At 36.1% G+C, this 21,076-nt stretch overlaps 1 protein-coding gene across 1 annotated transcript in view; it reads right to left on the minus strand.

Annotated features, from left to right (window-relative positions):
• The window catches only part of VIPR2 (vasoactive intestinal peptide receptor 2), a 55,524-nt gene that overhangs the window by 25,450 nt on the left and 8,998 nt on the right, over nucleotides 1-21,076 (minus strand). The window contains exons 3-4 of the mRNA XM_086741538.1: nucleotides 14,587-14,694; nucleotides 11,203-11,300 (exon numbers count right to left, since the gene is read on the minus strand). Of these exons, the coding sequence (XP_086597664.1) occupies nucleotides 11,203-11,300; nucleotides 14,587-14,694 (206 nt within the window). The remainder of the gene's footprint in view (nucleotides 1-11,202; nucleotides 11,301-14,586; nucleotides 14,695-21,076) is intronic.

Below are 21,076 nucleotides of genomic sequence, written 5' to 3' on the forward strand. Positions count from 1 at the left end.
ATCTACTGCAGGGATTGGATTTCAAAGACTGTACTATGGCAATATGTCTTTATTGTTCCGAGTGACTCATCCAGGCTGTACAATATACACAAACACAAACATACTACACATCTTACTGCCACATATAACGATTCAGTTAAGCTGTATCAGCACCTTTACTTTTAATGCCTTAAATGTCTTAAATCACAGTCAGTCAAAAGTGTGCATTCTGCTCATCAGTATAGAATACTTCAACTCATTGATAATCCTTCTCTCCTTTCAAACACATAAAGAAAAAAACCAAACAGAGAATAACATCATTCTAGCTATAAAATATTTAAGCACTAAAATCCCGTTATCAAGCTACACTGAAATGAACGTGCCAGATTTACCAGCTGATTTCAAATCAGTACACGAGATAAGAACAGCTTTTGCTGGCTATTAGGGATGATCATTTACTACCAAATAAGAGAGGATAGAGATTTGTTCTCATCTGCCAAGATCCCACTTGCAATATTTTACATTACCAAAAGGTTTGCCCAACTTTTCTGACTTTCATAGCAACAGACATACTAGCTTCTCTCCTTACATAGCCAGAAATACTGATTACAGAATCAAGACCTAAAAAAATGCAGTCAAGAGAGACATTCAGTTCACACTTAAGAAGAAATCACTTTTTCATCAACACAAGATCCACTGACAAAACAAACCAAACCGTACCTACTTGCCTAAATGTAGTCATCTAGTAGTCCTTGAGACGCCCTAGGGTATCCACAACACCTGCACGGCAGGTGTGACAAAGGACCTCTTTGCTGGAATGGCATAGATACTTACGTTTAAGCAATCACATCGAGTCCTGTTTCCACACACTAGTGATTAGACACCTGCACCTCAAGTAATTATCTAACTTCAGGAATTTTGATTTGCAAGTTAATTTTCAGAGTTCCAGGTTTTAAAATATGTGGTAAGTATGTGAATGTAAATTACTGGAAAGAATTTGATGTGGTTGACTGTGTTGGCACAGCCAGGACCGGAAGACACAATAAATTTGTTCCGGCACCTGCTCTGATGTTCTGAACACAGCCAAGCCAGTGCCCACCAGATAAGAAAACCTCATGCATAACGTGAAAGGTTTCACATTCGGCTTCTTCTCTGAATGGGTACAAACAAATTACTTGTTTTGTGATCATTCTTCTGATGCAATTATCTGCAATTCAACAAGTCCACTACTTATGAAACACTCACCACTTGTGTTGTCATATAATTCTCTCATCTATGTGTTGTATTTTTATTATGTGAATAACCCTTTAAAAGGCCCAAGCATACCAGACCTAGACAGAGATTGTATATTCACCTTAATTTTTATCTTGCCTTGGAAGTTTTTGTTTAGCAAATATGTAAATTGTTTGGTGCCAAGTATATCAAATTTATATCTATGTTTAGTCTGAATTGCCTTTGCTCACTTTTTCCATATTTTTTCCCCTCCTCATTTCAGAATGAATTGCACTACTTCCACATTCTTTTCATCCCCTAATTCCTGTCCTACACACAGCACGGATTATACTTTCATAAATTAAGAACACAGAATCAACAGATTTACAGACTGTAACGATTCACGGTCACTACAGTCTTTGAATGGCACGCATTAAGATTTTCATAGGAATGATTCCGGACCAGAAGTCATTATTGGGAAATTGCAGTCAGACCAATGTTCCCATGGCAAAGCCTTGATTTTGCTTATATGTTCTGCATTGCTTCATGTCAAGAACAAATTGAACTCAATATATCTTTTACTTCCCTTTTTCTTGGAATCCACTACAGTGAGTAACAACACTGAAATTTATCTTACTGTTAAAAAAAAACAACTCAGTTTTGTGATGTGTCCTTACATTAGCAGCCATCATACTACTGCTGGTAACTGTACACAGTCCCAGTGATGCCAGTGCATAACAGAATGAGCAGTATCTCAAAGTTGCTAGACACTAATGAAAAAGAAGCCAGTAGTGCTTGGTATAAAGAAATTACAGGGATGTATGGCAGAAGGAATTTCTGAAGGGTAATGTACTAAAAGGTCAGGTGTCAGAAGCTACAGATCAAGCTATACTTTAAATACTATGTTCCTACAGAACTATATAAAAATTGTGGATTTTAATCTCGTGTCCCATCATTCTCACAATAGGGGCTTTAATATGTATAAACAGCTATGTATGCATGCAGATGCTGTATACTTTATAAATCAGTTAGAAGTTAAGATAACTCAAGTAAATCTAACTTAAATAAAATTAAATATGATGTTTGTGAATTCAGCTTACTTCAAAACCACATAGTTAAACTGATTAAAGTTTTTGGGTAGCCAGAGTTTGAGCCATTAATTTCTTCTGATGTAACTGACATTTGTTCAAAGCAAGACACTGGTCAAAAGGAGCTGCCATTCTCCCCAGATCTAAAATGAGCATAGAGCATGTAGTGAGCACGGCTCCAATTCTAGCTGCTGTAAACTGCAGATGTTATTTTTGTTTAAAATATCCTGTCCTGTTCTCTTACAAGATACCTTGCAGAAGAGAGTACTGCAGAATGATTGTATAGTATCTTAAACAAAACCAAGATGTTCATTTCAGATTTGTTGGTTTTTAATAGCAACCATATGTTGCAATTAGTCGAGGAAAAGTTTTTATAAAAACATTAAAAGTCCTTCTCTGGCATTTTTTATCTTACAATCAATGTCTTAAAGCTATGTCTCCTCTTAATACCCCACTGTATAACTTGCCTTTTTGACTTGTACCCTCTGTTTCCTGAGAGGTGAATCTAAATTCAAATAGGTAGAGGGAGAGAAAATAATATTGTTGAAAGATATTTTTTGCCTGATGGACTCCTTTCCTTACGAATAAAATACTATTTCTTGTTTTTTACCAATAAAGTATACTGCAAGAAGTTCTTGACTGACGTATGGCTAGTAATGCCTCCGCAGTGTCCTGGAGAGTTTATATCTAATTCGTAACTCCTCGGTGCTCACGGTTAAGTAAACAAATTGTTCGTTTCGGGTCTGATCTTGACTGGCCTGGATAGACTATGCCCTCATGCTGCCAAGTTAACAAAATTTGGAGGCCATCAGTTTGCAAAGGCATCAAATAAACAGACAAAGGGAATAACAAATGAAGAAAAAAATGAAGGATATTATTTTAAAAATTGTTTATAAACATTCAAAGAGAAGGAAAGCTGCTGAAATGGATTTGTAAGGAAGTCCCAGAATTCAACACAAATTTATCTAACAGCATTTCTAGGCTTATTTTTATGTATAAGGAGTAAATTTCCAAAGTCAGTAGTAAAAGTATCTGCTAAAAGGAATGGTGAACGGCCCAGAAATCTCCTGAAGGTAATAAGGACTCCCACTAGAGGCATCCTTTACACCAGCGCTCTCATGCTTCAGCTGTTATCAACTTGCAACTGAGATTATCTCAGTCCTTAGAAAGCATCTAATGGCCCATTCTACATCACTGGCAAGAAATACAGGAGCCACTATATTTGCACTCTCTTAAGAGTCATGCTGTCTAAATATAAGCCATGTGTCACCTCTTGAAGTAGACAGAATGATACCAGCTATATATATACATTCCCTATGTTCATAGCATTGGAAGTTGATAGGTCCTTCACCTCGTCAATTTTTGAAGGCATCATAAAACCTCATTATTCAAGTTGGGAGCTGGACTATTGTCTAGTAACTTCAACTATGGATGTAGATGCATAAATTGCATTCAATTTCATGAACCCACCAAAACTGTTGCCATCTATAAACAAACTTGCATGGCAGTTGTTGGTATTACAGAATTGAAAAGAATACTTTAAATATTTTTCAGCCATCAGATTATACAATAAGAGAGTGTTTATACTTTGGCATAAAGAAAGTAGTTGTGGTTCAAACAGCATTTGGTCTATTGAGACATGCCCAACAAAACGTTGGACTTTTAAAATTTTCTTATCATAGAACAGTCTGGGCTGGAAGGGTCTTTTAAAGGTCATCTGGTCCAAGCCCCCTGCAAGGAACAGGGACATCTCCAACCAGATCAGGTTGCTCAGAGCCCCACCAACCTGGCCTTGAAAGTTTCCACGGATGGGGCATCTACCACCTCTCTGGGAAAACTGTTCCAGTGTTTTGCCACCTTCATTGTAAAAATTTTTTTTTGTTATATGTAGTCTAAATCTACCCCCTTCTATTTTAAAGACATTACCCCTCATCCTATCACAACAGGCCCTGCTAGAGTTTCTCCTCATCTTTCTTATAAGCCCCCCTTTAATATCGAAAGGCTGCAATAAGGTCTCGCCACAGCCTCCTCTTCTCCAGGCTGAACAATGCCAGCTCTCTCAGCCTTTCTTCACAGGAGAGGTGCTGAAGTCCTCTGATCATCTTTGTGGCCCTCCTTCTGTACCATCTTGAAAAATCTGTCTAGATTTGATTTCAGAAAAACTCCATTGACTGAGTCTTTTGAAATTGGATCCATCTTACTTGTATATGATTTCAGAATTCTTAAATGAAGGAAAAAAAGGTGAAACCCCTCATGAACTTTCTAACAAAACATCAATGGTCCAGTAACTGTGCCTCTAATTTAGCCTCTAGCTATGTACTCTGAGCTCGACAGCAGCTGTCAGGCAGCCTGGATGTAAAATGACTCCCGTTGCTTCTACCCACAAGGGAGAACAGAAGATGTTGTCTTCCTCCAGAAAAAAACCCACATTACTTAAAATAATGTTTCTGGCATTCTGTACACATGCATGAACCTCACAACAAATAATCTGACCAACATCAAAACAAGAATTCTCTGTACTTCTAGTCCAGCACAACAGCTCTCATTGTCAGCAGGACTGAGTCTATTTGCTGACCATTCATCTGCCAAATGGATGAACATGAAATAGCTACGTGGAGGTATAAGTCAGGATTGAAACTAACATTACCTTGATACTGACTGTGGTCATTTTGTTCAACCTAAGTATAAGCAAATAAGAAATAACTACACAATTGTAATTATTTTATCATATGACAGAGCTGTTTAATTATTCTCTATTCTACACTTGAAATTGTGGCTAATGAGTACACTTCCTGCTTTCAGACCATTTTACTGGTCTAGTACTATAAGGGTCAGGAATCTTAAACATTAATTAACTCCGGTTCTCAAACTATTGCAAAGCTAAGTAAACACTACTGTATTTTGAATCCATTACATAAAAGAATTATAATTATTTAAATTTAGGTGTTACAATTTTCAAAAACAAGCAAAAAGTTTAGATTATTTGCTTGAGGCACTTTATCAGACTCAGCATCAAAGAGAATGCAATCATACTGCTATTTAAATTTCCCGTATAAGCATAAATAGAAGTGTCTTAATTTGCCTGTAAGACCTCTATAACTCCTAGTGACAAAACAAAAAAAAAATGGCAAATGCTGTTCTGAAATTGTATGTTTATTAAATATACATATGACCCCCAAAAAGACAAAGAATTAAATTCTACATTGTGTTGTTTAGCTGAAAACCAGGAAATTACTTTAGATTAACATTGACTTAGTTACAGCTATTAAATATTTGGCACTACTCTGTATGTAAATGTCACCATTTAGAAACAAAGTCTTTATATTATATTGCTGCAAAAGAAACAGGCAAAGCAATACCAAATCTGATAGCACATAAAAATCAATGTATTTTATGTAAGATGAGCATATCTTATTTGTTATTTACTACTGTGTGAACCATAATTACCCAGTTCTCAATTAAACTTTAGCTTTAACCTCTGAACTTAATAAAAAATTAGCAAGATTAATAGGCGTAAAATGAATGCAAAGAAGGTATGGACTGACCAAAACAGAATTTAAAACTAAATTATATTCTAAAAATTGTTTAACACAGAATAAATACCAAAACTCTTTTAGATTTTGTAACTGTATTCAAAGCATAAACTGATTTGAGTCATGCGTATGAAATTGAAACGACATGAAATTTTCCGCATGTCTAACAAAAATAGTACTTTTGCAACAGGAGCAAGAACAGCTGGCCTCTGCAAAATAGTCACAGTTATCTGAGCAATTCTGATTCCAAAACTGAAATCCAACAATGTACTTTTAAAATTTTGAGTAAAATGTTCAAATTACAGTTACTAAACTAAACTCAACAGGTAGTCAGCCACAGAAAAAAAATCAGTGGCTTATGATTTTCAGAACAATTTCATGGAAACGTTTAAAGAATCTGTAACTGTTTCTAGACTATAAAGACCTAATCCTAAAATGCCTCCTCTTTTCTTGTGGCTACCTAATGTTAACAGGTTTTAAAAGAGTACAAAAAACCCACACATATAAAAATAAATTGGATTAGTACAAGTTTGTGTAATTAGTGTTATCTTCGATACACCTTTTTGTAAAATCTATTCTTACGTACACTTGTGGTTTGTTTTCTTAGAACAGACACCTTTTTTTTTGCTAACGTTTCCTTTAAAGTTCCTTGCACGTTATTTTTACTAAGTTGAGGAGACAGACCTTTTCTGTTTATTTACAGAACAGACACAGCACAGAAGCTTCCTAGGCAAAGTTACCCAGTGGATCCTTCAACCTCAGCCTTGGTTCGGAAGGCCCTCTAGGGGTGAGAGGGCAATTCAGTGCTGCAGGACAAAACTCTCTGAAGAAAGTTTAGTGCTCGATTCTTTGCCCGAAGGAGTTTTACTACTGACTAGATGTCACTCTTAACATAAAAGAAAAACCTACATCTCTTTATTCATTTAACAAAAAAAATAATTAATCACCACTATAGTATTCACGATTATTATCATCCCAGGTGATGCTTCATTTCGTTTATTCTGTGGGCTGGTATATTCCCGTAACACTGTATGTAAGAGTCTTGTATTCACAGGTATGATTACTTACAAGTACATGAAAATTCATCGTCTTACATTTTCATTATATATTTCTCAGAGTACATTCCACAATATCCAAATATTCATACTAGAAGAACATATCAGAAAAACTTAAACTGCACAAACACTGTAAAATCAGAACTGGGCCCAGGAAATGAGTTCAGTGCTTTAGAAAGACTGAAATGAGCAAATGCAAATATAAGTGGAATAAAGCACGCTAGTTCTCTCCTTTTGCAAAATGAACTTCAACAACACAGTAGCCATTTCTAAAATCTTGTAGTACTTACTTATAAGAGAATAAATATAAACTGAGATAAAGAGATGTATTACATGTTGTGAACAACTTACTTTTTTCTTATCAGGCACTTCTACGCTTTTTTAAATCTTGCAAAGCAAAATAGAATTTACTAAAAATATTTGTAATAAAATTTATATTCCTCATGGTATTTAATAATCTTTATGCAAACAATTAATGACATCTCTTTTCCAACACATTTCTCCTTCAATTCACCTGAAACCTAAACATCACACAAAACAGATGAGACCAGTATTGCCTTAAGGATCTCTTAATAATAGTAGCATCATTCAGTAATGAACAATGCAGAATGTAATGTAAATAAATATAGGATGATTTATAGGCACACAGAAAAAGCACTGGTAGATGGCTGCCCTGCATTACATTTTGCTGAGACAGAAGGACTCAGTTTAGATTCAATACAAACAATCCATTAGTCAAGTGCAATGATCCACTTCATGAACAGTAGTAATGCATCTGTTTTCTAAAGGTAGCTACAGACTCCACTTGTCTTGGGCAGTGTATCCGTAGCGGGTAGCACACCCAGCATGCTATCTCTGACAGCAGCCCGAGAGTGAATGCGTCAGGAAACTGGCCAAATAGGTGAATAATTCTTTCATAAATGATGCTTCTACTTATGCAAAAGTTGCAACAGTATCACCACATTTAACAGCCCTGAGGATCTTTCTCTCCATGAATTTGTCTTTGTATGACCATATGCATTCAAATCACATAGCCTGTAACTTGTATATATTGGGTTTTGTGTGATCTAACAAACCTTGGACCAACTCACGCTAAGATTAGACAACACTTTATTAACTGACCCAGTCATTATTTTAAGTGAAGTGGACACATTGCAGTCCTTTACATTCACCAGGCATCTTGCCATATATTAATGCTGACAGAGAATTTAATACCCTTTGAGGACAGCTAGGACACACCTCTAGCTTGTTCAGTCTAGACAGAGGATGTCAAAATATGTCTACATGAAAGGAAAGATTACAGTGAGGCTTGGATTGGGTTTACACACCTTGACCTGTGTTTCTAGCATGGTCAAATCAAGCCATTCATTTTCCCATTGTGCTGCCATGACTTCAAAAGAAATATAAACGGGAAAAAAAAGACACTGATGAATCTAAAACTTGAAGGTAGCAGTAGCTAGTTTACTTACAGGACTAGAAGTATATAATAAAGGTTTAGATCTATTTGATATGATAACAATATACAGATAGTTTGTTTAGACATTGTCATACTTGTCAAATTGGTCTCCTACAAATACAGACAGGAGGACTAACAGAAGATCTAACACAAAAGAAAACATTCTATTTAAGAAGGCTGTATCAGGAACTTACAGTTAATTTCAAAATGTTAAGGAAATAGTTTCTTTTTATAGCACCTGCTAATATACCATTTGACGTGGTATAAAAACTGAACGTTTTAACTCTGAGTAAAATCAATGCAAACTGTGGAAGCAGAGAAGTTCTTTCATAACCTGAACAATATCAGTGAACTTGGCAGAGAAATAATAGATGACATGCATATGGTATTTTTAAATAAGCTTTCTCATTTCAGTGCATTTTCAGCATAAAAATTTGGTACCTATTAATACATTGCCTGTTCAATATTTGCTCACCAACCTCTACCATTTAAACCTTCTCTAGAATATTTGAAATTGCCCAATAGAGATGCATATCTGGAGAGAGATAGATGTCTGTGTGTATGCGTATATAGATAAAAATAAACATAAAATATCTATAGAAATAAGTTCCCTTTGAAGTAAAGATACAAGTCCATTTCCTAAAAGCCAGCAAAAAAAAAAAAGAATAAATATTTAATTGTATGCATAATGGAAATTCCTTCAGCAGTGAAGATGTAGGCACCAAATCAACACCAAAGACAGTTTCTACCTACTCCTTTGACATTGTCTTCAGAGAATGCATACAAAAGAAGATTTAAGACTTACTGTACCTTTGAGGGCAAACTCACACATCACCTGCAAAGCATATGGTTGCATGATATTTTTGTGTCCAAAATATTTTGTATCCAAATACTTAGGATTTCATTTTTAGTTCTTTTCTGTTGAAATTCTAGGTCAAATAAAAATAAACTATACTGATTTATGTTGAGTGAGGATTTTTTGTTTTGAGATGCTACCATTGAGTGCTAAGATCCGAATTCAAGAAAATATATTCTTTCTTTGTAACAGTTGGCTGATGCAGAACCTTAAATGCCTCTTGAAATCTCACAACTGCATGATACTTACATTTTTTTTTTATATTGTGTCCCATTAAGAGATGGATTTAAAGATATGCTTTCCTGTTTCCCTTTTCAGATTTTATTAAGATCATTTTTCTCCTTCCTTTAACCTCAAAAATTATAATATTTGCACAGGAACAGCTTATCTTCTGACAAGTCAGCACTATCGTATCCACTTTTTGACTTGTCAGCTTTAAGGTTAGAAAATAATTATCGTCTTGTCCCACTAAAAGAACCAGTTTGTGATCTTCAGGTAAAGAATATTCTCTGAGCAATGACACTGGCACTTGAGAAAAAAGGACAGGGCGCTCGGGCCATGTTGCTTGAAATGCAATCACTGCTTGCATTTCCCCTTTCCCTGCCAGCAACATGCTACACATTTATTCTGTACAGTATCTACGCTAGATATCTATGATATTGTATCCATCTATTGTACTTTTATTAATATATTTTTTCAGTACCTGCTTTCCACATCTCTCTTCTGATTTATATCCTCACTGGTTTATTATTTGCTCTCTTCCAGGCTTTTGTAAATGTTGCTACTACGTTCTATTTCCAGTTTCTCTAGGTTCATTCCTGTAAATATAGTCAACTTGCATTTCATTCTTCTTCAGATGACTAATGAATATGTCAAACAATAACTGCTTTTCTATTATACTAGTTCATCTGCTAATTAAGTACTTCTCACTGCTTGAAATGTTATCTTTTGTTAATTTGAATTTTTAAGCCTTGACCCATTTTCACTCCACATGACAATGTCTGGGTTGAATGACAGTATTTTAAAATGGCTGTTGCGATGAATGTGCATCCCCAAGCTGTCAGATGATACCAATGTTTTAGAATGTGTCTTCAGAAAAGCTGAGAAAAGAACATACTCTATCAATTTTCTTTACTATATATTTTTAACTACAGCAGTGGCTGGGCTTTTAAATACAGAAAGAGATGGCAAGAACTGCATGGCTTAGCTAGAATGCCAGCATCTCTGCAAACCAGATAGAACAGATGTGCTAGAGCTATTCCATACATACTAAAATCCAGAAATCCAGCCACATATCTTTACTCATGAGAGGACTTCATCTGTCCACGATAACAAGAGTTTTACTGACACTATGAGCTCATCCTTCTAAACAAAATCTTGCTGTGTTAGCCTCAGCGGAAAACCAGACAGAAAATAGATAAAACATGTGAAGGAAAAAGTACTTCCTCAACAGAAAAAAAAACCCAAGAAATAGACTGTGCAAAGTGAACAAATTTGGTTTTCCATTTATACTGTATTTAAGATATCTTGATGGCTTTTTGAACCACTTCTAATTGCTAATGTAATTTAAAGTCCAATACAAATTTGCAATAATTCCAATGACCTAAATTCATCATACTTTACTTATAACTTAAACACACACCAGCAATCAAGTGGTGCATATGTTATTAACAGATTATTACAGTATTAGGATTTGTTAGGATAGAAAATTCTAGAAATAACACAATGAAAAACATACTGTGCATAAGCCCAGTAACACTGTAATATTAGAAATACAGATGCATTACTGCAATTACCAACTGTTTATAGCCTTGACTTTCAAACAGTTACTGAATTCCACATTTCTGATTTTCTCTTATGTGACATTTGCAATCCAAACATATGGCAATCATTGCTACCAAAAAATACTACAGATTTCAATTAATTCTGATAGACTCAAATGGGAATTATTTAGAAGCAGAATATGTCTCATAGCTGTATTGAATATTGGCATCAAAATTAATAGAAACAGGTTTTTTCCTACCTTATAATCATCCTCATAGTCATTATATCCACAAGTACTCAAGATGTCAGGAAAAATATCTGACCATCCATTACTCGTACAATTTTTGCTAATATTTCCTGTAAAGAGAAATTTGAGAGTTTAAATAAAAAATATTCAAAAGTTTCCTCAGCAATAAATCTTTAGACAACCTAACTTTGTCATTCTCTGTTAACTTGCTAGCACTCCTGTTAAAGAAACACAGCCGTTTCCTTTCATGTGCTCTTAATTCATACTACTTTGGCTTTTACTCTTGCTCAGAGTTGCCTTTGCAATATAGAAAAACTGAAGTAACTCCAAGCTGTGATGGCAGGCTTCTGCTTTTGTATAACAGCTATTTCTACTACATCTGCAAAAGCCAGAAGTATTTTGCTGCTTTACAGAAAGTATTCTGGAGGGAGTCTTTCAGCTCACTCTATAAAGGGGATAATTTGTAGGTAAAGTAATTTGATAGAAAAGTAATTTAAATGAGAGTTGTTCTAACCTCCTATTTAAGCTCTTCTGAGAAGGTAATACCAAATGATTTACTGAAGAGTTATAAAAGCTATTAGATATTATGGTGATGAATTACTGCTATGGCAAATGTTGGTAGAGTTGGTAATGCACTTTAAAGGACAAATTATGTGATAGGTTGAAGATTGAAGAAATAAATATGCATGCTGAATCTCACTCTTTGAACAAATCACTGAAAAAATGTAGTCCAAGGAATGTAGGAGATGTGCAAATATGGTTGGAAAGGAATTTTGAACATCTACTAATTTCAAAATGATTTTTTGTTTTGAACTGAGAGAAGTAGCTGATTCTTTTCCCAGATGAAGTCATACAGACGAGATGGGGGCAATCCATGATTCCACTCCTTAATCTAATTAATACAAACCTATGTTCATACAATATGGAACAGCTTCAATAGGAGAAACCTGAAGAGTCTGATGTCAGAATGAAGAGCAGTCATTAAGATTATCATAACATACTTCCACAATGTTAAATCATAAGCAACTTCCTTTCACCTTTCTTACAGCAATTTTTATAGACATGATACTTGAAATCTGTAATAACATGCTGCTTTGGTTTGGAGTTTACCACTGGTCTTTAATGGACTTAAAGATACCTGTTTTTCACACAAGGAAACAAATTAATGTGTCACAGGTCAGCTTTGGACAAGAATAACCAAAGATGTTTATATATACTCCAAACTAAAGCTTTTGTGATTTTTATCTTGATGATCAGTTACCGGAATTTCTTCTTTGTATAATCTTTAGTGGAAAGTTGTAAATATCCTACGAATGGTTGACCAACCAACAACCAAATTTTTCTAGCTCGTAACAAGACCTTGACCTCAAACCACAGTGTCTTCTCAAACAACGGGACCACTTCTGCCATTTGGCATAGACATGGCATTTTTTAAAGAAAATGTAACCTATTTACACACTCTGAAGAGCCCTTACTTTAAAAGTACATCAAGATCCTCTGACTAGCAGAGTGGAGGAATGTGTTAACAGAACCACAAATTACGTCAAAGCTAGTTTTGCAAGAAAAAGGCTCTGTGTACTCAGGATGCTGAAGTATTTTCTACCATAAGTACTGTAAGGCCTTCTAACTTAAAGACAGTTAGGCAATGTTCTATGGAAGATGTTATTTATTTCTACACAATCTTTCCATACAATTAAATATTTCAGAGGGCAACCTAATTTAAAACCTACAACTTGATATACACATTTGAAAAAAAAATTCACAGAATAACTTTCTGATATTCATACACTTAGATCATCATGCACAATACAGAAAAAAATATTATAGGATAATATGATTGCTTTTACAATAAAAAGTTATTTAATATAAAGTTACTAATATTCAATAGAGAATTAATTACTCAGTATGCCAAAACTATAACAAGCAAGAAGTAAACAGGCAGCTATAAAAAAAAAGCCGTATATGGGGAAATTATAGCAAACTACAAAAAGGAAGTGATCTTTCAGTCTTGTTGATGTCATGCCCAAGTGAGATAGAGTTGTAATGCATTGTGAAGGTTTCAGACTCAAATATTTATTGCAGTTGTTTTACAGGAAAATTAAAATGTTATTGTAATATAAGATACTAAGATTTGTTAAATATCAAACATCCAAACTCCAGAGAGAGTGTGCATGCTCTAGCTTTTGTCAAATAGACAGTGATTTAATTCAGATTTTGAATTTTTATTTATTAGTTTGCCTCGTCTTATGACAACACCTTAATACCTTTGTTTGAGTAATCTGAATACTTTTATAGATTTCACAAGATTTAGTGCAGATTACACATACTTTCCCCTTTATAAACTGTTTAGACTATCCCTGATAAACTAATCAAGATTCACCAGCTCCAGGAATGAAAACCTTTGCGCATCTGTAGATTGTTTTAGTTATGTATTTTTTACTGGAACAAAACTTAATCAACAGCTTTGAGAATAAAGCTATTTTAGTCACACCTCAAGTTAGCCTCTATGTTAAAAGTAATATTGTTAAAAAGCTCTCCACAGAAACCTCAAAAACAGAATTAAATCACTGTGGTAAGTTTTGCATCTTTCACCAGCTCTTCATGACAAAGTTTTCTCACCTAAGCGATGGGGATAAGATTTTTCCTGCTTTATTTTAAGATACGTATGTGAAATGCTATGTGTGCATCATCTATTTTTAAAATCCCACTAACAAGCCAAAGTAAAATTAAACCACAATATGATATATTGACAAGATGATGCAGAAGATGGTAGGCTTAGAACAGTTAAACGTTTCAGCAGTCTTGAGACACTCCTTAGCTTTTTTCAAGTTCCATTAAAAAGCAGAATTAAAGATTTCATAGTAACTACCTTAAATTGCAATAGCGATAATATTTAGGTGTTATGTGTTAATGTCAGCTTATCATTCTCATGAAGGCAAAGCAGATGTCCCCTCCAGAGAGAAGGAAGGAAAAACAGAAGGAAAAAAACAGAAGGAAAAACCTGCGTGTGACCTGCTGACAACAGTTAAAGACATCAGCCAGGCTCAGCTGCCTTAATAATGAACATAAATAGGTGAAAAAGAGCAAGCAATGTCTTCAGCCTTGATGAGTGTCACTATATCAGAATGTATATTTAGTATCTGACTCAAAGAACACCATCTGGATCACAAAGACAATGTTTTGGTCTTTTTGTGATGTATCATGAACAGCTCTGTTAAAAATCTATTATTTTAACTCTTTAAAGAGTCTTTAAAAGAATATATTATTTTAACTCTTTATTATTTTAACTCTTTAAAAAGAAAATAAAAACCTTAAACCTTAAACTGCAAACCTCCCCATACAACATTGTAAAATACCAAAAAGGAGACAGCAAAAATACACCTTAAAATGAAATACCTGGTTTTCCAGAAAAAAGGCTAAATACTTTTGGACAAGGGACAGTGACAGTCTCTCCAATCTTCGCAGGACGCCAACAAGTGATGTTATCCCAAACTCCAACACATCCTGAAACAAAAACAGCAGTAATAGACTTGAAAGCTCAGTCTGGTTGGAATGACCCTACTATATTGACCTTATAAAGACCTGGTGGAAGCTTTGGATGAGTAGTTCAAGAAAGATTAGACTCTTTCAAGAAAGTTGCAAAGATGGTATTTTGTATGAAAACATTAAGGGAATCATAAGAATTTGTTGATTAAACAGCTTATTTTTAAGTTGGTTAATACATTGTTTGCAAAATGTCTCATTAAAACTATGTCACGTTGATGGGATCGTGTTAAAAAAAAGTAAAAGTAGTTCATTTGACTCAGTACCACAGATACAATGGGAGCATCATGACCGGCAAATTTTTGGAACCATGGGCATGGACTAACAAAATCATCTCTCCTACACTAAATAACAGTGATTTGAAGAAAGAATGCTTCTGTATATTTATTTCAGGAAGAGGGGTCATAAAATGTTATAGGCATGCTTTACAGTAGTACTAGTAACAACTTGTTAGTAGTAGATAGTAACTACTTGTTAACAGTTTTGCCCATGCTGATGTCTCCATACATGTGGCTCAAAAGCAGTATCTTGTGAATGAGCATGAATCTTCCTGTAGCCCACTATGGGCACTTGGATCAAGCATATTGTATTTGTTTAAAGGCGACTGCTTATGATGCATGCCTTCTAAGCTAAGTGACAAGTGAAAAAAAAAAGTGGAAAAAAAAAAAGATCATGTGCAAAATTCTGGGCATTTATGTCTTCAAATAAGGCAATTGACAATTAAAATTTGTGATTAATTCTAAAGAGAGAAATAACTTTTATCCTACCAATATTATTTCCATAAGATTATTAGAAAGTATAAGGGACAGTTTATTCCCTTCAGCAGAGAACATGAAACTTGGATTAGGAACTATTCACTGGCCAAGATTCCCCTGAAGCCTGTGGTGAAGACTGTGGTGAGGCCGGCTGTCCCCCTGCAGCCCATGAAGGCCCATGGAGGAGCAGAGATCCACCTGCAGCCCGGGGAGGATCTCACGCTGGGGCAGGCGGATGCCTGAAGGAGGCTGTGGCCTGTGGAGGGCCCGTGCTGGGGCAGCTGTTCTGGAGGGACTGCACCCTGTGGAAAACGACCCATGCCGGAGCAGTTCACAAAGGACTGCAGCCAGTGGGAGGGACCCCACACTGGAGCAGAGGAGGAATGTGAGGAATTCTTTTCCTGAGGAGGAAGGAGTTCTGGAAACCAACAAGTGATGAACTGACCATAACCACCATTCCCTCTTCCCCCTGCGCCGCTCGGGGGGCTGAAGGAGGTAGAGATAATTGAAATGAAGTTAAGCCTAAGAAGAGGGAGGGGAGAGGGGAAGTTGTTTTTGTTCTCTTCCTCATTATCCTGCCTTTGGTTTTATTAATAATAATAAATAAATAGTTTTCTCCAAGTAGAGTCTGTTTTGCCCGTAACAGTAACTTCAATGATCTCTCCCTGTCTTTATCTCAAACTTAGAGCTTTTCTGTTATATTATCTCTCACCCATTCCCTTGGAGGATGGGGGGAGTGAGTGATAGACTGCGTAGCTTGCTCCTGAGCGGAGCCAAGCTATGAGAGCAACTAATTCATAACGTAATAGTCTTTGAACTCCATAACCAACCCCTTTTTTTTCAGGATGATCATGCAGGGTTTGTCCTTTCTAGTGCACCTGCCTCCACAGCTGGTTCACACATTTCTTAAAGAATTAACTCATGAGTTTTATCTGTGCTCTGTTTTACCTGACTACCTTATACTCCCTCCAGCACTTGTGGCTTTTCTTTTAGCAACAGTAATGATATCACTGAGGTGATGTTGACTTGGCCATGTGTATACAATTTAAGAGGTTTCCATCTGAGCAAGTCATCTCCATACCCTTTGAAGTCAATAGAACTTAAACATGCTTTGGTGCTTCCTGAGTTACAATACTGGATTATAATCAAGTCCTGCATCTCTATGATGCAACACCAGGGCTTATGCAAAGTAAAAGAATATTTACTTCAGCCAATTCAGGTCATGCTTCCTTCCCAGTTGATTTTAAGCCAGAAACGACATCAACAACATGACATACAAGACAGACAAAGAAACAATTTTCTTCATCTGCCAGCACTCAGAACTGTAGTGACAAAATGAAACTCTTTTGGCTTTGATGGTTGTACTGCCTGAGCCAGCATAAACAAGCCTGGAGTACACAAGAATAATTAGCATCTTGTGCGACTTCAGACCTTTTTAGTTCATCCCAATTTCCACTAACAAGTGAGAGCTGAGATGAGTCATGAAAGTGTTCATGCACAGTCATAAAAGCTGATGACTTTCACAAATTTTCCCTTTTGTTCAGTATACTCTCTGTAAAATGGTGGATTTTTTACAGTAATCTGCAAACAGTTCAGAGGCCTTTACAAATTTTTGCTGCACTGCTATATGGACCACGCTAAGGTTTTGCTAAAAAGGCAGCTGAACAACATGGACTTCAGAGATCCATTACTACCTTTTCCACAAAAGCTCCTCACAAAACTCTTATTCAAGTTTCACTTACACAAAGTATTATACAGAAAATAGAGGTCTAAGTCTTATTCCCAACAAAATTAATCAACACAATTTGTATCAGATCTCAAAGATAGCTTGCAGGACGGTAATCAGTATACAAGTTTTTGACATTTCAAACATTACAAGTCACTAATGTTTTCTGGGGAATGTATTTTTTATCTCAGTTTTTCCTCAGTATTTTAGGACTTTAATAGGCATCTGCAGCACAAGAAAGAATTATACTTTTTCAGACTCCTTAAATCAAATAGATGAAATAACACAAAAGATGCATTTCCTACATCTAGACTACATTCAGATGCATCAACAATTATGAGAGTGAAACTCGAGTGGCTGTCTTCAGAATTCCAAGAAGAACATTAAACCTCAATTTATGTATATTTACTGGCTTATTTATTATGGTACAGGAAATCTGAGAAAACTGCTGAAATGTCCTGAAGGCATTTATAGTCACTGAATGTCTACAGTGTGCTTCTGAAAACTGGTCTAGGGCTGAATGCTGAAATTATGGTGCTACTGGTGTGCTGCTAGAGGCTGTCAGAAGTACAACGGTCAAACAATACGCACTTTTCTGGGCTTTCAACTCACACTTTTCTTCATTTTCCCCTCCTCCTGTTACCACTGATTTTTTACAATATTGCAGTCATATATTTTTTTCTTCTCTTAGCAAAACACACCTTTATGCAGAGGTGGGATACAATTAACAAGTCCACTCTTACTACATTTGCTTCTATTTGTCTCTTCCATCCCAAAAACATATCTCTGTTGTACAGCATGAGTTTAATTGTGCACAATTGAAACTAGCAATTAATTTCTCACTGATCCTGGAAATTCAAGATGTGGCGCAACTGGAGACCTTGGCGAGTTTCACAGGTCTTCTAGTAGATATTGTTCTTTACCCACCATAGTATCCTTTTACGACAACGACATATGCAGTATTGTTAGAGGGAGGCAGAGCATGATTCACTTCATCCTAAAACACATGAAAATAGGCCAGATTAATTGCTCACAACAATTGCCTGTTTCTCCCCAGTGACTACAGAGCAGCCTACAGTGCTTATAAATACCTACATTGCTGGAAAACGAAGGAGCAATAAATGCTATGCTCAATGTGTCTCCTTCTGTACATAGAATATCCAGCTTGATCAAGCTTCATATTCTACTCTCTACTACTCTATGTCCCTCCATTAATTCATTCAGTTACTGTCACATTTCATAAAATCATTATACATGCTCTTATTCTCTGGCAGTTTTAGCCATCTTCTGCATATATAAACCTGTTTCCCACTATCTCCAAAGGATATGAATCAATTAAGATACAAAACATATTTATTTGTAGCTTTAAATAAGGTTTAATTTTTTGTTCTAGTTGCAATTCTACCAATAATTCTACAGAAAATATCTCATATTTTAAATAAAACTTGAATTGCTTTGTGTTTATTTTCATGTGTGCAATTTTATCATATTTTTAAAAATATTCTAAGTACCCAGAAGTATTTTAATGTGCATTTATATCATTTTATGTTCATTCATTTAGTCTCTGTTTGCATCCAGCTTCAATAAATTCTCAAGCCTTGAATGTTTTTGTCATTTCACCCTGATATATACACATATAAAACCAATCCAGTTCTTGATTTGTCTTAGCTCCCCAACTTTTCCTGTGCATCTCTACTGCTATACTCTTTACCTCCTTCTTTACCTATTAATAAAGCTAGCAGGGAAAAAAAAAGAAAAAAAAAAAAAGGTTGTTCATCTCTATTTCTGTGGTGTCTAGAACTCCCCTGAACCCTACATATAACAATCTCTTTTCAACCTTTTCATTTGCATAATTTATTTGCTTGGTGTGCCATTTGCAGCATATCCAAGGAAACAATCAATCTTCCCAGAAAACCTTTGCTCAATGACTCACTCAAAAGTGTTCCTACAGTGCCACTCCTCTGCTGCTCTTCCCTCCTGTTCCTCCAGATGATATTGCAGATGCTATTCTTAGCTAGTTTCAATGAGATCACTTACTTTATTTTAATGTTCGGTCCTTAATGCTTGTGATGCATTTGCAAATACTTTATAATGAAAGGAAACATAACAGACTATAAACTACACTTTGTTTCTCATTTTTTTCAGCTTACATAAAAATTGCCACCACATCCCTCATCCTGCTGTCTGAGAGCCAGTCTCTGAGCAACGAGTTTGTTGACCTACACGTGCTTCTTAATCTATAAAGAAGTGTAACACTTCCCAGTTTGTACTGGAAAGTTTTGTTTACATATACATTTTATCCAGATATTAACCACTAGGTGGCACTTTGCATTTGGATTTTAAAAATTGCCAATTCAAAGAGAGGTTTAGCATTTTTTTAAACTGTCTAGGCATGCATGATACATGAAACATAGAGAAAGTGCTTTGAAAATCAGCCAGAAAGATGTCAGCTAGGCCATGGTTTATTTTTCAAAGGGGGAAAGGTTTTGATTTTTGTACTTAACTTGACAAAGCAGAAGCAATCTCACCTCTTATGGGCAATGTTTTCCAGACTGTAGGTCTGAACGTCTCAGCATGTAATTTAGGCCACATGAGAATTTATGAACATATACGGACTAAAATTCTTTCTGCATTTTCACATAATAAGAAAGAAAGGAAAAGGAGGCACTAGAGAAATAGAGAGCTAGCGAACTGGAAGCAAAGTAAACACACAGCAGAACTGCCTAAAGCGGTAACAGGAGGAAGATAGCAGCAAAAATACTGCTGCTCCAAGGCATTTCACTAAAGTTATTTGCCGTCTACTTTTGTTAGGGCCCTGAGTGCACTGAGAGGCCTTAATGGCCCTGATCAGCCTCACGCCCCTGCCCAGGTTCCCATCTAAGCCCAGGTCTGGGCCTTCAGCCATGTCGTGAGTGCACCTGACTTCAGCTTCCTCACAGCAGCGCCCGTGCCTGCCTCTGCCACCCACCACTACGGCCCTGCCCGGCCATCCCAGTGCTGTGTCCAACCCCGGTTCCCTGCACCAGGCCAGATCCTGACCCCGTGCCGGCAGGAAAACGTTCTCAGCTGTCCCTACCCCAGGGAGGTGACCAATGCCCAGGGCTGGGGCTGCCCCTGGCTGGGGGTGGGACAGGCCCCCAAGCCACCTCCACAAGGAGCTGCCGGCCTGCGACTCTGTGAAAATGACACCACCACCACCTGCAGAACGGCCAAGAAGCAGCTCCGATATGCCTACGTTGAACTAAAGCACTGTTGTGAAATTGGGCAGTGTATACAAGCTCTAATTATTCAGAAATACTGCAGAAATGCAAATGTAAGCTTTTTTAGTTACCAGTCAACAAAAGCTACTCATACACAGCACGTAGAAATTTTGAAGTCTACAGTATACATCAGCCTTAACTAGTTAAACAAAATGATGAAACCAATAGAATTTATCTCATATTCACCTAAAATGTTTGCAGTTTAAAGAATTTTAACAGCGAGTCCTGTGACCAAGAATGGCAAAAACACTGCTAAAGGAGGCCTCTGGGGGATTACTGGCTTTTCACTATACGAAACATTTCAGAAGAAATGCATTATTTCCTTTCTGAAGAACAGTTTCCCATCAGAGAATCAAAAATCTATAAGCCAATTTTATTTTATAATGTAATTTACATATTTTTAGGGTACTGTGAGGAAATATGGAAGTTGTCAGCTAATAACTTTGAAAAAAAACCCTCTGAAAAAGAAAACACATTTCCATTCAAATTTTCTACCAAGTAAATCCTACTTTCCAATTGATCAAAATGTTCTTTGGAGACAACAGCACTGGACAGCACTCTAATCCTACCAGAAGAAGACCATTTCCTATTATATTGGAAAG

Source organism: Chlamydotis macqueenii, chromosome 2 (genome assembly GCF_036417535.1).
Source record: "Chlamydotis macqueenii isolate bChlMac1 chromosome 2, bChlMac1.mat, whole genome shotgun sequence".
NCBI classification, from domain to species: domain Eukaryota; kingdom Metazoa; phylum Chordata; class Aves; order Otidiformes; family Otididae; genus Chlamydotis; species Chlamydotis macqueenii.